The following is an 18,156-nucleotide window of genomic DNA, read 5'->3' as shown; positions in this document are numbered from 1 at the left end:
ACGCGTACCGCCGCCCCTCGCAGGGCTCGCTGCGCTCGCCACGCTTCGGGTGGGCGTGGATAGTGGGGCTGATTCAGGAACACATTCACACCTGCACACTCACACACCTGAGACAGTGAAGATGACATTTTCGGCAACTGTTCACTTTTTTTTTTAGTTGAAATTCAAGTGAAATTTAACTTTTTTTTGTTGAAATTCAAGATAACTGTAGAATATAAATGATTCAATGACATGAAATAATCATAAACAATAAAAAGTCCAACAATAATTTAAAAGTCATGATTTAATTAGTAGAGCAGGAAGGAACTTCGGCGTCTATGTCACCGCCAGCATTTTCAGTTGACGGACCTGCTGTGTCGACATCACCGCCGGAAGGACCTACTGTGTCAACATCACCGCCAGCATTCTCCTTCTCGACCAGGGGGAGCAGGGTCAGAGCGTGCCAAATACGATGGAAGGGGTCCTGGGCGCCTAAACTCTGCCTCCACATAAATTCCTGAAGGTATGAATCGAGGTAATGGCGTGCGGTACCCCTCTGGCGTTTATTACGCCACTTACAGCTGCCCCAGAGTCGCTCCACATTCTGGGTGTGCACCCCAGTGTCTGGGTCGACGAAGTGGTATTTGTGGTTCACCTTTCCGTGAACATAACCGGCCTGCTGGAGTTGCTGGGTATTGTACGCCCTCCAGCAGTCTGTGAAGACAGTAGTGCCCGGTTCCACATGGGCCTCGATGGCGGCCATCAGGGTGGCCGTATCCCGCCGCTCCACCACAGTGATAAAGCACTGGCCGGACTCCCTAGATATTCCCCCGAATACCCACTGCTGGGGCAGGAGCCGTCCGACGTTGCTCTTTCTTTTTACGTACAGGCTTTCGTCGACCTCGACGATCTGCCCCGGGCCTCCGATTCGACGATGAGGCTGTGCCAGCAGGCCTCCCTCATTAGATTGCTGTATAGGACAGCAGTTTTTTGGCAGATGTTAAGCTGCTTGTCACAAAATTTCATGCTGGTCAGCTCTTCTGCCCAGCAATACACAAATCTGATCAGGGTCACGAAGGTGAGGTGAGATCCCCTGAACCATTGAGCTGACCTGACGCTGACTTGTTTTCTGCAGCTCCTAATGTGGCAGCGCCACATGCGCTCCTTTATGCTGAGCTTCATGGGGTGGCCATTGGGGCAGGTCATGGTCTGTGGCAGGAACTGGCGGGCCTGCAAGAAAGCCACAGCCTCCTCCTCCGTCTGTGGCAGGTTAAATAACGTCAGACGCTCCATTGCCATACAGAGACTTGCCACTGCCATTATTCACCTCAGCGTCTCGTACAGGGCTACAGCTGACTGACTGACTACGTAAACAGCGTAGCGCGCGTCTAAGCCTGAAGTGCCGGGAGTGTGAATTGACACGCTAAAAACACAAAATAAGTTAGCGTCTACATTGGGGACACCCCCTGTGGTAGCCGTGTGCCGGGGTGTGCGATTTATAAGCCCCGTTTATCCCATTTTGTCTCCTTTTTACACTTCATTAATCACGTTACACTATAACACTGTAGCTACACTATAACACTGTAGCTAGAGCAGCACGCGAGCCTCTGGCAGGCTGCCAAGTTTCTGTTTATAACACTGTAGCTAGAGCGGTACGCGAGCCTCTGGCAGGCTGCCAAGTTACTGTTACTTCCGGCGCCGTGAAACTACAGAAGTACCGGTATGTCTTTGCCTGGCTCTTCAGTACTTGCTCTCACAGTATACACTGTTACTCTGTTGAACTTCTTCTCTGACAGGCTCAATAAATAGTTATAGCTGCATTCTACACTTCTACAGTTCCTTACAGGGGCGTAACTAGATGTTTGTAGGCCCCATAGTTGTAAGGGCCCCCTATTTAGCAACTGCTGGTGATAAATGTATGTAAAACATATTACTTAGACAGTAAAGATGGGCCCCCTTCAGCTCTGGGCCCTATAGCAGCTGCACCCCTTGCACCTATGATAGTTACAGCATCAACCTTCACCTTGATCAAAATTGTTTAGTTCTCCTTTTTCTTCACCAACTCTGCAACCAAGATGGCTTCACCTGGTGGACCCTAGAACATTTTCTTTGCTAAATTATTGTCCATGCTGGTAGCTGTAGTTTTCTTCAACCAAGGCAGCATATAGAACCGTACTGCTTATAGCTCTAGTACCACTGCCACTGAAGTGCCTGCATCTACCCCATCCCAACAGGTGAGCACTGATTAAAGAGATCACATTTACTGTACATAACTGGCCCACAGGTATATAGGGGAAACACCTGGTGGGCCCCACTGGCTAAGGGCCCACCACTTCCTCTAGGGATCAGTATCTAGATTGCACTTACACCATACAGTATACCTATGTTACATTATACTGCACAGGACTCTCTTGTATTTTCTACACTGCATTCCTGTTACTAATTTTGCATATTTTCATGAATGTACTAGCCAGCGGACCCAAAGAGGGTCGTGACCATCTCAGCATGGGATTGCAACTCCATGTTGCTGACCATCAGGCTGATGAGATCAGTTGAATTGTCTGTTTCTTCAGATTCCTCACATCATTTTGTGTTTCCACAAGCTGCCATGCATGTGCTGTCTGTGTAGAGACATGCGCCGGCCTATTTTTTTAAGTTTTGGTTTTGCATCTGTATCTCCCTCTGCTATTGGATCTGTATTTGGTTTTGCCAAAACCTCCCTGGCTGGTTTTGGATCTGTCTTTTCTTTTTTTATCATAAAAAATGCTAAAATCCCAGAATGTTGGCCTATTTTTGTTCCTACAGTATTATTAACCTCAATAACATTAATCTCCACTCTTCTCCAGTCTATTCTGACCACATGTAAAATTTAGGGAATAAGGGAATTGGGAATGGGGACCACACCAGTTTAATTTGTACTTTCTAGTCAATTATCTAGAAATTCTTTGGTTTTATTGCATATAGATCCCTTGGAACTACTGACTATTGGAGTCACTGATCTCCAATTGGTCACCAAATTACCCCTCGATTTACGTCACAGAGTTTCAGCCCGTGACAGTCAGTTGTGTGCAATGTCCCTTCCTGCAATACTGGGAGAGTAACAGGGTCACCCGGAAAAAGATGTCGGCACTATAGTCAGCTATCTACTCTATCCCTTGGTCATAACCCTTGGGCTTTTCACTCTCTCATTCCCCTTCCTCTGTCCTGAGGTCACAATACACCTACAGTTGTACGCTTATACATGTTACACCACACAGTAGTACCTTCACAGTAGTACCCTTATACATGTTACACCACACAGTAGTATGCTTATACATGTTATCCCACACAGTAGTACCCTTATACATGATACACCGCACAGTAGTAACCTTATACATGTTACACCACAGTAGTACCCTTATACATGCTACACTAGACTAAAGTCATTTTTACACATTATACCATGGTAGATCCATTTCTCATCCATAATCATCATTCCTCCTTCCCTTTCCCCCCAGCAGAACACAACAGGGTTATACTGCACTGCAGCAGTACACATACAGGATTACAGTGCGCCTTAGATACAGTGCAGGATACAGTATGCATCAGATATAGTGAAAGATACAGCACACATCAGTGTGATATATAGTGTGTGTGTCAGATACAGTGTGGGTAACAGTGAGCGCCAGATACAGTACCCATCAGATACAGTGCGGGCTGGATACAGTGTGGATTAGATATTGCGTGGGGTACAGTCAATGCAGATACAGTTCTGGTTGGATACAGTATGGGACAGATACAGTGTGGGGTATAGTGTGGGTTGGATACAGTGCAGGTTGGATACAGTGCAGATACGATATTGTGCAGGCTACAGTACACGTTGGTTGCAATATGGGTTGAATACAGTGTGAGATATAGTATGGGTTGGATACAATAAGGGATACATTGTGAGCTGGATAAAATGCAGGAAACAGTGCCATCTAGATACAGTGCTGTCTATATACAGTAAGGGTTGGATATAGTCCGGGATACAGTGCATGTTGGATACAGTGCAGGATATAGTGTGGGTTGGATACAGTTTGTGTTGGATACAGCGGGGCAGATGAATGAACTAGCGTTAAATGCATTTCTGCACTTAACGCTAGTTAACTGGGGGTATCACATTTTTGCAGATGTATTACTAGTGTACGTTACGCTCGGCGGGGCTGTCCCTTCCAACCCCCCCCCCAGTAATTAGCGGCCGGGGCGGTGTATTAACACCCCCCAGCCCCTGTACATGGCTGCAAACGCGTTCACAGCTGTGCACACAGGGGGGAAATCACTCCCTATCAAACGATTTCCCCCCTGCCCGAGTAAATCTAGACTTGCTTGGCACTGCAAAGGCTGTGGGAAGAAAGAGGCCGCTGAGAATATTAGCTGCCCTCCCTCCCAATGGCCAGGGAAAATGCTGCGTTAATGACCTCAAACTCCCACAGGGTGTCAATCAGATTGCGAGCAGCAAGAATGGCTGCCTTCATACAGACGGCTCACGCATGTGCACTGCACACTGTGCGCATGCATTGATTTGGGCAAATTTGCAAATTAGCAGCCCATTCACAATGAGTCAGGATTGATATTGTGAGGATTGGATACAGTCTGGATCAGATACAGTATGGGTCGGACACGGGGGGTGTCTGTGCAAGGGGGAAGTTGCAGCGGAGGGTGGTGGTGCCTGGCTGCAGCAGTAGCACTGGTGATATTGATGATGGTGTACTTGGTCCCTGCATGCGATAACTGCATACCTCCCAAACTTGTTAAAAAATATAAATCGGGACCACGCATGTGCCGAAGGTGTGCGCCCAAATTTTGGGGGCATTGCCTATGCTTGCCATGCTCTCATGAGGCCAAGCCCTGTTTTTACCGCTGGGGGGGCATGGCCAGTGACTTTGTCTTGGCGTGACTAAGGACCATCCCAAGAAACGAGACAGTTGGTATACAATTGGTCTGCAATTGGTACATCCATGCAATGTAATCAATTATCGCAATGCGGATTGGGGCAATGTTATCACATGTGCATCCTCAGGTGCGGATTGTGATAAATCTGCTCCTAATTGTTGATCCTCAGTGCTGAGCACAGGATGCCTTTCCCATCACCTTCCTTGGATTAATAAAAAAAAAAACTTTTTTTCTATGTGATCATTTTCACTATTTCAATGACCACATAACAGTGCGACAATCCAGTTCATTCTCTTGCCAATGATACCTCTCATTGGTACCTGACAAAATATCTGAATAATTAGATTTCTGCTTCCTCCAGAGCCAAGAATAAATTGTAATTGTCAAAAGCAAACCATAAACCCAAGCAATTCAAATTACAATTATCCTAAATGAAAGTTATTATTTTGCTAATCCTGGGAACAGCTTGCAAAGGGAGATTTGGGTCTTTCTTTAATAATGTAAAGTTAATACGTAGTCCTCTTGTAATTATCTTTATCAGAAGGCCCTTGTTTAATCTGCATGTTTAGCAGAAAAGGACCAAATCAAAAAGAGATCTGCTTTAAAGCAGTTGATGTAAGCTGTTTGTAAATCGTTTGCATAAACAGATGAAGCATGGAATTGCAATCCAGGTGCAGAAATAAAAATCACATAACCTGATGTGGTTAGAACACTTCTAAGGTCATGCAACATTTCTTACCATTTCCTTACAGAGCGAGATAATGACTTTTTGTCTGGGCTGGTTTCAATGCAAGTAGAATAAGCTTAAATCTGCGTGTAAGGACCAAGATCGTTCACTCTCTGTAGAATATATGACAGTTACACTTAACTGCTAATACTTGTATTTATTGCTAGAAACAAAAATATAGTATTATTGTAACATATAAAAAAAAAAGAAAATATATACACATTTATAATACTACAGCCAGCATCATGCATTGTCAGAGGAGAAGATTATTACACTAATGCAGTGTAAATAACAGCTATAAGTATGCGGGAACCTGCTGGGACTTGTAGTCTTATCAAGCCGCAGAGACTCAGATTGACTATGTGTGCTGTAGACTGTAAACTTGCACTTAATATTTATGTTGATTCAATGGGGGACATTTACTAAGCTGAGAGTTCTATTTCAGGTGGGATGTTGCTCTGGGCAACCAATCAGATTTGATCTAATATTTTCTATAAAGTGCTAGATAATCAAGAAGTATATCTTAATTGGTTGCTAATAGCAACTTCCCATTTGAAATAGAACCATCTTCGTAATTCACCCCCATGTGTCAACTTTTTTCTGTGTAGGGTACAGCAGTATGTTTTGGTATTAAATAAATTTATAATCATAATAAATAATATAAAATATAATTTGTTAGTGACTAATGATAATGCTGTAAAGTATTTATTTGAGATAAAATACTCCTAGCTGCATTACATATTTCAATCCAGTAAACAATCATTGATAAAATACTATGGTATTAATACCCTTTATAAATAAAATAATAATATTGAAATATGAACAGAAATGGATAAAAAAATAAAAGCTAATTTCGTAATGCAAATCGTATTAGGCTGCTATAAACTATGCAACATGACTTTGCAGGAACATGACATTTACAAATGTTAGTAAGAGGGGACAATCCTATTATCCCCTTCTAGCACAAGAGTGTCTATGTTTCTGCACACAAAAATCTGTGGAACATCTGAAGAAAGACTGTGCTACAAGGGAGCGTGCCAGCGTATCTGCGCCATTGCAACGTCAACTTGCTTGCCTCGTAAACAAACAGGATTGACCCCATAGACTTACTGTATATATAATATATAAGGATCGGATAATTTTTGCCTAAACTCTCTGGCTCTGGAAATCCATGTTGAATGGATAATTATTTATGGATTTTTATTAGCTAAAGGTAGTCGTACAGTATTTATTTCTTAGAACGCAGTTGTTAGGAAAGTAGGTGTAACAAATTAAATATCAATAAATGAATTTGTTATACCAAATTGTGATTATGGTGAGACGAATCACTATTAGAAATATAAGGGCCTATTTTTTGGGTTCATAACTCACAATTTACAAGCCCATTAATTATTAAATATTAACTATTTTACAGAGTAATCTTTTTTTTTCAATTAAAAAGCAATACATTCGGGGGGCTGGCTTGTGGGGAAGTAAAGGCAGTTAATTTACTTTGACTGGATTCCCTTCCCAAATTGAGCGAGGAAAAGTGATGCTGTGTAATCTTTTCTGAGAGACGTGTGTCCCTGCCAACTGGGATTGCCCACTTTGTGCTCAAAATGCCTGGCTCTGGTTTCCTGTTGGAAATATGCCTCTGGTGGTGAGAAGACACAGCAACAAACTGGTCAGATGTGCAGAACAGAAGCTGGTCAGTCAGACAATAACTCTCCTGACACGCTTCCCCCCTGAAACTATTCTGATGTTCCTTAATGCTATACCACACAAGGTTCATTCACATGTGTTTATTACCTACTGTTTCTGCAAATGCAGCCACTAATATGAGTCTTGCTACTGATTATGTCATTGTTTAAGAGTGACTAAGTGCTGAATGTTTTTGTAACCACTGGGAGAATTCCAAGTACAGTGAAAGGAAAGATATTCCGGCTTTGCTGTGACCATTTAAAGGGTCCCAGTTTTTTTTTTTTTTACCATTCTTTATTATAAGATCAAAGATGTGTAAGGTCTGAAGACCTGTATGGGGACAGGGCTTAGAGAAGCCACAAAGCCAGTGCCATTATCACTGAAGTATTTGATAGAGTTGTTTTATGTTTTCTGGGGGAAAGTTGTATTTATTACAAGTTAAACAGGCTTCTTGTCAAACAACAGCTAATTCCCACCAGTGTCTTTACATCATTAAATTTATGTACAATAAAGTTTGTTTCAAATTTCCTTTAAGTGAGATCATTTGTATTTATGTTTGTTTTGCAGTACCTTATATGTCTCTTTTTAGCATTCCATTATTTAAATGCCACCAGCACTGGATTTGGCCAGAACTAATGAATCCTAAATAATTTGAATTGGTCCTGGTTCGCCAACCTGGGGCACTCCTGCAAGTGTCCCGAGAAACCCCAAGGAGCCACGGGACACAGCCTGGGAACCACTGTGTTAACCACTTGCTTGGCATGGTCGCATCAGAATCTACTATACCAGGGTGGGCTTTCCATGATATGGTGCGACTGGACAGAAACACCACTAGGCAGCTGCTAGGGTATGCAGTCAGTGGATAGACAAATTCGACAGTCACTAGGTCAACCACTAATGGTCGACAGTGACTAGGCTGACACCTTAAAAAGGGTCGACATACCTTATGTCGACACTGACAAATGGCCAACATAGGCAAGGTCGACAGTCAAAAGATCGATCTGATTTTTTTTTTAAAGGTATGCCGAAGCATGGGGAGCAAAGTGAGCCATGCAAGGGGACGTGGTACAAATATTTGTCCTTGTTGACATACAATTACATAGACACCAAAAAATCTTGAATAACTCATGTCAACCTTTTGACTGTCAACCTGGCCTATGTTGTCCATGAATTTGTGTTGACCTTTTGACAGTGTCGGCCTAAGGTAAGGCGACCCTTTTTTTCGGGGGTTGACCTAGTCACTGTCAACTATTAGTGGTCCACCTAGTGACAGCTGACCTAGACGTTATCTAAAGCGTTGGACGCTTATGCTGTGTACACACGGTGAGATTCCCTTACTATTCGACTTAAGATTTGAGTGCTATTCAATCTTTGCTATTTCTGTACTATTAACATACAATCTGCATTAGATTTGCACTATATAATCATTGCTGCCCTGTCTATCTGGGATTCGATCTGTGCTGTCACGGGAGCGCGCATCGGGATCGCAAGGTAAAAAACCTGTGCGATCTACATGCAATTTTGACTATATAGTCAAAATCTAATGTCAAATCTCACCGTGTGTACACCGCATAAAACTAATCCCTTGGTAAAAAAAGAAAATGTTTTCTAGTAAATCTAGCCCTCAATTTTAGTGTAAACATAAATCAGACTTGTCTACTTTCCCGCAAGTGTGGGTAGTCCTCGCACCCACATTAGAGTGGTCACATCTCATGTCCGATGTTGAATGCTTTTGCTATCAATGGGGGAGAACCAGATGGTTTCCCTCCATCAATGGCACAGCATATGTGTATTTTTTTTATACAAGTGTAGGGACACAAACCATAGCCCCAATCCTGTCACCCAAGAAGCCGCATCCCAAGGTTCTGGTTGGCTCATAGGCCAGTCAGTCAAAGAACAGAGATGACCATTGGTTCAATAATCCTCAATTGAATAGTTGATGACCATCAATGGCCACATGTCAAATCAACATTGATTGTAATGTCATATCAACATTAATGGCAACCACACACATTGGGGTGAGACCCCATGGACACATGGGGGGGGGGGGGGGAATTTAATAGGAAAAGAGATTTAGAAAGTGAGAGATTTGGTAAGAAATCTCCAGCGGCAATCATTTACACTGCAAAACCAGTTTGATTTTGCAGTGTAAATGATTGCCATTTTAAAAAAACTGGAGATTTCTTACCAAATCTCTCACTTTTTGAATCTCTCATCCCATGGCATGTTATACCCATACTTGCCTCCTGTAATGGCTGGGAGGCTCCTGGAAATTTATCCACAAAAGAAGGTAAAGGCCCCCATACACTTGTGTAACTTCCCCAAGATAAATTGCATGCCAAAATCAAGTGCCAAAACATATGGAAGCCCTCCTGGGGAGCGTGGGAAGTACTCTGGCAACCCCTAGGGTGCCCCCATCATACAAATATGGTTTATATGGAAAAATAATAATAATGCTAATAATTATATATAAAGTCAGCATAAAGTGACATAAAGTCAGCAGAGTGTCAGCAGTTTTGAGGCTTGTGCCCCTTCTCATGACAACTGACATACTTGTTACAAACTGTGAAGTGAACAAAGAAAAAAATATATTTGAATTAGTTTTTCTTTTTTTTTATTAAATATTGGATAAAAGTTTTTGAATTGAAGCCTCTGAGTGCTGCTTATTCTACACCATATTAAATTTACTAATACCTTTGGAGGGCACCGAAGCATCTGTTACCCAGCCATGATGAGTGCCAATCCGTCGCCAACCACAACATATATATATATATATATATATATATATATATTACACACATACACACATACATACACACTACAGGTGTAGAACTGGTGAAGCAGAGAGACTTAGGAGCGCACTGCAGGTATTTCACATGCCACTTTGTTACTATATACACAGGAGTGTCATGTGTGGGAATCGGTACATCTGTCAGAATGAACTTAGGTCTACAGTCATTGGGTCGACTCCACTAGGTCGACTGTCAGGAAGGTCGACCTGACTTAAGGTCGACATGGGCCAAGGTCGACATAACTTAAGGTCGAATTTGCATAAAGGTCGACATGAGGAAGGTCGACTGGTCATAAGGTCGACATGGGTTTTTCACTGTTTTTTGATCCGAATGTCGACACATTCGACATGGACACAGTTGGCAATGAGAATCGGACCCTCGCAACGCTCGCTTCGCTCGCAATGCTTCGGGCACGGTGCCTCGCTGCGCTCGGCACACTATTTTATTCTCCCACCACGCCCTAGTGGATGGTAGGGCATGAAATACCGCCTGTCGGCACATGTCGGCTCAAAAAACAGTGAAAAACCCATGTCGACCTTATGACCAGTCGACCTTCCTCATGTCGACCTTTATGCAAATTCGATCTTAAGTCATGTCGACCTTGGCCCATGTCGACCTTAAGTCAGGTCGACCTTCCTGCCAGTCGACCTAGTGGGGTCGACCTAATGACTGTAGACCTAAGTTCATTCTAATAGATGACCGCTTCCCCATGTGAGTGTGTGTGTGTGAGAGAGAGAGAGAGGGAGAGAGAGTGTGTATGTGTGTGTAAGTATGTGTGAATGCAAAATTAAATAAATACATAAACTTCAAATGTCACTTGCTGGCTTAATTTCCCACAATGCCAGTGATAGTGCCTATGCAGCGTATTATAAAAGTGACAGCATTTGCAATCAACACATTCACATTTCTCTTTGGTGCAAACAAAGACATTTCAGTATATTATAAGAAAAACACTTATTTTAGGCTCATCCTGATATTTTATAACTGTATTAGTCTTACTTTGTATATGTGTATTTATGTATTACGGGTTTTCCCAACAATCTCCATGTATCACTACAAGTGTTACACAGTTAGTTGCCTTTGCAATAACTTATATAAAACAGCATAGAAACAATTCTATATTATTATTATTATTATTATTATTGTTCTGGGACGTGTTTGTATAAAGGCAGAAATACTTCACTTTTAATCTTAAAAAAAAAAAGTTGGATTAAAATTGACTTTCTTCCCCATTTGTTCACACAAGGATTAACCCTGGACATGCTGGATCACTGGTCACTTCAATGTCAGAAGGGTTAGGCTTGTGCTTCCCCCTGTTTCCTCCTGGTGTTGGTAATATTAGAACCCCCTGTTGTGGTCTGGTAGTTATGTGTCAGAATCAATCAGTGGGCAATGAAAGGGAGGGGTTTTAACTCACTGTGTTAGGTCGCTATGTGCCATTCACTAATAGACAAAGGGTCTTCTCAACAGATGTAAAGTTAAGTGAAATCTGTCATCCTGGGTAGAATAAAATGACCACAAGGAGGAGGGAGGAGGAGAGAGGAGGTTAGAGCCAGGGAATTTATTGGATTGAGAAGGATGGCGGGGAGGTTGGGGGTGAATTGGTGCCAATTAATCCTGTGGGATTGGGAGAGAGGTGGAACCCACTCTGAGCATGCTGAGGGGCATGGCCAGGAGCTTATTGGAGCCAGTGAGCAACATAAAAACCCCTTGCCTGGCACTGACCTCTTCTATCCTTCAGATCAGACTGGTAGCAGGAAAAGAGAAAGTAAACTTATCATCTACACACACAGCCATGACTGGGCGAGATGAGATCTCAGAGGGAAAATCAAAAGTAAAGATCTTGGTTCCAAGTGCAGGAAATGAGAAGTCAGGACGGTTCCATGGAACTGGAATGAGATCCAAAGGTTTTGCCATCACTGACCTTCTTGGACTGGAAGCGGAGCTGCAACCACCATCGGTATCTCTGCCCAGCTGTGAAGGTCCAGGAGGTGGTCTAGGGGGGGTCTCCTTGACTAATGGCTCTCTACCCCTTGGGCTGGGGTTTCTGTGTGGTTTTGCCTCTCAACAGCCCACTGGGACTACCTGTCTACTCCCAACGCACATCCCATTTCTCCAGCCTAGAGCAGAACATCAGTACCTGCACAGCTCAGAGAAGCACAAGGAAAATATATCCGGTAACTACAAATTCCTCTCTATACATGTCATGTAATATATAACCCTCAACGTCTCCTATAACAGCAATTCTCAATTTGGAAATTTGTACGTTCTAGGCCTTTAGATATTCCAGGCTTGTGATAGGATTATATATTTCATTAAAAAGAGAAAGTACTTTGCATTACTTATGCTATCGCTAAAACATAAGCTCCTACATAATTAATGAACAGTTGTGTATCAAACACTGCATCTGGTCTGTATGTACAAGTTTTATGTGTAAATGATAGTTAATTGACATGTATACAGTATGAAACGTATATAGAGTAGTTGCCGGGGATGGCTTCTTGCTTGAATGACAGCAGCCTGAGAAAGTGATTGCTATAGAAATCATGTACTGAGTGAGAGAGCTGTCCAGCGTTTGTGACCCTTGTATGGTGCTGAAGGGATGATTATAGAACTTTCCCCTCTGCCTCCCACATAAACCAAGTTGTACTTTAATCACAAAAAAGCCAAAATATAGGAATCTGTTTCCCTAACAAATTTGTGGACCATAAAATCTAGAAAAAAATATATATTTAAAGTAATATATTTTCCATGAGTGCCTGATTGTATCATTCTACTATGTGTTCTAGGTAAAAGCTGAGATCCTCATAGAACTTACTATAATATATAAAATGCACGGTTATATAATGCATAGTCAATAAAGAGTATTAAGTAACTTTTCTCCATTCCTGCGTTTGTAGATGATGACAGCATTCTAGGTGATAAGAGCGATTTGAAGGCGTCCGGCTCACAGGCAAAAAGAAAGAAAAGACGGCACAGGTAAAATTAATAAAATATGTCAGAATTGAAAGTCAAAGTATATAATATATGCAGTTACATAGCATAGGTTCCAGAGTAGGAACGTATTCCATGTAGTTATTCTATGTAATGACAAGCAAAATGTTTATGCCGTACACATCTGATGCAAAACAGTTATTGCACAATGGCTAGTGTAAAAATCACAACAAAGGGAAATGTAACAATTGCATTGAATAATAAGCATGGGATAATATGTCACAAGCTTCCCTGAAGCTTATGCAGACTTCTATAACAAGAGGTTATTGATATGATATTTCTTGTAGAATTTACCAGTTCTGTACAGCAGAGTAATATCCTACACTGTATTTTAGCGTATAAACTAAAATCTGCTCCATCTGTACCAAAGAGGATGTTGTCTTTAGTGTACGGCTCTGTTTCCATGTGTTTTTCATTCACATGCGAAATTTTTTTTGTTTACAATATTTTTGTATAATGTGATTATTTGCATTAAGCAGAAGGAGTGCTGTATACCGTATGCTGCATATTTGGTGGCAGAGGCTGATGAAGACATGTTTATTATTTCCACAGAACTGTATTTACTGCACATCAGCTGGAGGAATTAGAGAAAGCCTTCAATGAAGCTCATTATCCGGATGTGTATGCCAGGGAAATGCTGGCTCTTAAGACTGAACTGCCAGAGGACAGGATACAGGTATGGGAGATCTCTGTTCTACTGTCAATGTACTACTAATACAATACATCTGACTGTGCGGCAATGAGGGTGGGATCTTTCTAACACAGTGCATAGTTCCACTGATATATATGTTACGTAGTGGACACAGTTCAAGAAATTATTTTATATACTTAACATTTCTTTATATGAAAACACTGACTGCAAACTGATATTTTGCTTAAATACAGTAGTTTTCCTCATGGTGTTACAGTATGTGACATTATTTCCTTATAATAGTTTGCAGGATAAATGTTTTTATGAACATAAAAGTCATACTGCATTGCCTATTAATAATCAGAAAATAAAGATTTTACACCACGCTGGTCAGCACCAAGGAAGATTTTGCATTTTGTCCTGTTTGCAATAAAGTTTTATTCATGGACTTTGAATGGCAGGATGTTACAGAAAATTAGTAAATAAAGATGCAAAGCAATGTCCTGTAGGTATTATATGCTCCCCCTGTTATATGTATAATGTAGGTTGAAGCTAAGCCAGATACATAATAAAGAATTCAGGCCATCATTTTGTACAGTGCATTATTACAGCAGGCAGTGATTGTTGTTATAAATTGCTCCTCTGATTGCATTTTGTGGGACTATTTTACAGGTCTGGTTCCAGAACCGGAGAGCTAAGTGGAGGAAACGTGAGAAGTGCTGGGGCAGGAGCAGTGTTATGGCAGAGTATGGCCTGTATGGGGCTATGGTGAGGCACTCCATCCCACTGCCTGAGTCCATTATCAACTCAGCAAAGAATGGACTGGTTGGCTCCTGTGCTCCTTGGCTATTGGGTAAGGACCTTGTATTTTATTTCTGTCCTTTCCTAAAAAGTATTTGTTAAATTGTCCTTTAATGGTTACAAAAAACTGAAACAAATAAACCTAGACTGTGATAGATAATGTATGCTCTATGGTGAAACCTGCAATCAGATACGGTCCTGTATAAATAACAGGTGTCCTCACTATAGCTGCTGGACAGTATTTCCAGTGACCAGTTCTCAGGAAACCCTAAGGGTAGTATTCGATGCCGCTCGCCGTGGCTGGCGAGGGGGTTAAACAGCAGAAAAACCAGTGATCCTCGCTGTTTAACCCCCTCGCCGGCCGCTCGCCCTATTCAACGTTCCGGTTGAATCCTCGCCATCACAGGATGGCGAGGATTCCCTCAAACAGCGAGACCCCCGGCTAATGCAGTGAACCCGCTTTATTAGCCGCGAGTCTCGCTGCTTCTGCAGCCGTATACGCCGATTCCCCCTCGCTCAAAAAACAGAGTGAGGGGGAATTGGCGTATGAAGGGGGGTGAGTTGAATACTGACAGGGCGAGCGGTGACAGCGAGCAGGAAGCCCTGCTCGCTGTCACTGCTCGCCCACGGCATTGAATAGACCCCTAACAGTGCAAGTTTTCTAGGTCTCCTTAAAGAATCACAAGTATGAAATGTGCCAGTTAGCAATGCCTTCACCTGGGTTCCCTGAGCACCTAAGTTGGGGACCGCTGGGTAAATTTACTGACATGGGAGTTCTATTGAAGATATATCTAGTATCTTCTATAAGGTGCTGATATAAATAGGAAGTAGTACGGGATTGGTTGCTATGGGCAACATCCAATCTTCAATAGAACTCCCATGTTAGTAAATTTACCCCAGTGGTTTCCAACTTAGCTGGTCAGGGAACCCTGGTGAATGCATTGCTAACTGTTAGTAAATTTACCCCACTGTGTAGGAGAAAATGGCCTAGGTGCAGCTACATCAAAACAGCATACAGTATTAGCCGTAGCATTCATAGCAAAAAACACCACTGGATCAATAGAACATTTGTATACTTGTCCTTTTTTACAACGAAAACAGCCTAATGTGCATGAACGAATGCATCACTTGTCAGCAACTTTTATTATTTGTATAATATTCTGCAAATGCATTAACAATGTCCTTGTCCTTTTCTCAGGCATGCACAAAAAATCTGTAGACATCACCAGGAAGGATCTGGATGAAATGGCAACAGATAGTTGCAGGGCGGAACAGCATCATATCGAATCATTGTTATCCAGGCCAACAGAATCCCAAAGAAGCATGCAGGACCGAAGCAATACAATGGATACTTCAGAAGACAGAGCCATTGACCTCTCAAGCACAGCGAAACAAGACACACAATGCAGTATAAGGCACAGATCCTCTAGAGACAGTCACAACGAGCTCACAGACAGTGAGCACTGAGTCTACTGCTTCTTAGAGGAAGAAAAGAAGCAGGTAGTTTGGGTGGGTGGGAGAGTGGCGCGGCCCTGTGGCTGCCACACTCAGATCCTGGACTTTAATATTGTAGATGTACTTCAAGCAATATTTTCAGAAGATTTTTTTTTAAAGTGCAGTTTTATAACAAGAGATTTTTATTAAGCCGTTTTCCACATCAGAACATAAGCTAATGGCATATTGTGTAAATTATTAGGTCTTTCTTCGTTTTATTTGTATTTATCAGGAATAGACCATTTTTGTACAGGCCAATTCTGGGATTTCAGCTTTTTTTTGTAAATAGATAATAGGGTAACTGCATGCTTCTGTATCATACCATCATAATAAATGTAACACAAAGCAAGCACACTGTATCTCTCTAAACATATACATAATAATAACCAAGCCAACTGTAAACTCAGAAGATGTGCACATACTGTAATCAACAAGCACACTGTAAACTCAACAAATATACAGATAAGCAAGCACACTGGAAGATGTACACATACTGTAATCAATAAGCACACTGGAAACTCAACAAATATACAGAGAAGCAAGCACACTGGAAACTCAAAAAATATATATACTTCATAAACAAACACTGTTAACTCAGTAAACATATATAATAAACATTCAGACCGTAAACTATTTATATACATCAGTAAGCAAAAGTGTAAACTTAGTAGACATACACAAAATAAGCAAGCACACTCAACAGTCATATCCATTATAAGGAAACAAAATGTAAACTCAGTAAACAATACATAAAAAGCAAGCACAAAATAAATTCAATAAACATATACATAATACGCAAGAATACTGTAAACACAGTACATACGTACATATACTTATACTTTGTTATACACTATTTTATACTCTACTCATTCTGTACATGAAGTATGTAATAGCATCTTTTCTAAAAATGATGAATACACTTAGGAAGATACTTGATTAAAAATAAAAATGTTCACACACATCAGAATCATTGCATCATATATTCAGTTTATTTCCCACTTGTATCAATTTTGAATCTGCATAGTTTACATATTCATGTTCCGGGCAGAGACCTTTAGTTGTCTGCAACATATTTTAAACTGAAAATAGGACATTAACAAGTATATATTTTTAATTAAATGTTTTCTTTACTTCATTGATGTGTTCAGCTTCGTATCTCAGTACAAACTTGTGAGCAGTATGCAGTCTACTTACTAGTTTATTTTTATATAGTAAGAAGGAAAATATATATGATAAAAGATAAAAACATTGTCAAGACCTTATGGGACAAAAATGCAGATATACTTTTTGTATGCAGAAAATATATGAGTTCCTTAACATTACAATGGATTTGAGTAACTCGTTGATTTTCAAATATTTCTAAGATAAATATAAAACTTGCAGTTGGGCACATAATGCGATGGTGCTATTAGACAGCAATGTTCAATACCTAGATTTATGTTCATTTTTAATGTGGATCTAAAATATGGGTGCTACTGTACTTAGAAAATGGTATTAAATCAACTGGTGTATAACAAATACGCTCTGGACATTTACCCATTTACTTCTTCACCAGTAACCATATTCAATGAATACATACCTTGTACCTAGATGAGGATATAAAAGGTAATTTTGTGTAAAAGTTTGTAGAATTAATATACTGATTTTGAATTTTGATTTTATTGTATATATAAAATGAAATATTGCATGTATAATAAAATAATACGTTTAACTGAACCCTTAATCTGAAATGGTTGAACAATTAAAGTATTTCTTTAACAAAATTTTGGATAATTATAAATTGGCAGTTATTATTTTTTTTTTCAAATAAGTGGGGCGGTTTCCTAACAAAGCGCATATTTTAAACTCAATATACAATTTTTTGACCTAATGCAAGTTAGACACCACATGTTAATCTCTGGTTGCTATGAGTTACTGAACATTGAGATAAAAATCGGCATTCTATTCCAACTATATACCTTGAATCTATGCATACCACAAGGCAAAATGTGCTGAAAATACTGACCAGCCGATTTTCTGAGGAGAAGATGTTGTGTGGAGAAATATTAATGTTTTGTAATTATTTGTGTTGTCTGTAAACAGTGTTCTGATTTTGGGCTTGTATGAAAGCCTTTTTTATGTATATATATATATGTATTGAAGCA

The 18,156-nt window shown here is 40.8% G+C and overlaps 1 protein-coding gene across 1 annotated transcript; it reads left to right on the top strand.

Moving 5' to 3' along the window:
• The first annotated feature begins 11,887 nt into the window (after window positions 1-11,887).
• On the top strand, window positions 11,888-17,558 carry VSX1 (visual system homeobox 1). Its single transcript, XM_083174633.1, has 5 exons — window positions 11,888-12,269; window positions 12,993-13,071; window positions 13,639-13,762; window positions 14,390-14,570; window positions 15,717-17,558. The coding sequence occupies exons 1-5, from the start codon at window positions 11,888-11,890 to the stop codon at window positions 15,983-15,985; spliced, it is 1,035 nt and encodes a 344-aa protein (XP_083030759.1). The 3' UTR covers window positions 15,986-17,558.
• Window positions 17,559-18,156: the final 598 nt, after the last annotated feature.

Source organism: Crinia signifera, chromosome 3, assembly GCF_055691185.1.
Source record: "Crinia signifera chromosome 3, ASM5569118v1, whole genome shotgun sequence".
Classification (NCBI taxonomy): domain Eukaryota; kingdom Metazoa; phylum Chordata; class Amphibia; order Anura; family Myobatrachidae; genus Crinia; species Crinia signifera.
This window is presented reverse-complemented; position numbering and strand designations above follow the sequence as displayed.

What these genes read in the sequence shown, in the direction of transcription:
- VSX1 (XM_083174633.1), top strand. Translation starts at nt 11,888, where the DNA reads ATGACTGGGCGAGATGAGATCTCAGAGGGAAAATCAAAAGTAAAGATC. An exon ending in GCACAAGGAAAATATATCCG is followed by an intron (nt 12,270 to 12,992) that starts GTAACTACAAAT and finishes CTGCGTTTGTAG; the next exon opens with ATGATGACAGCATTCTAGGT. An exon ending in AGAAAGAAAAGACGGCACAG is followed by an intron (nt 13,072 to 13,638) that starts GTAAAATTAATA and finishes TTATTTCCACAG; the next exon opens with AACTGTATTTACTGCACATC.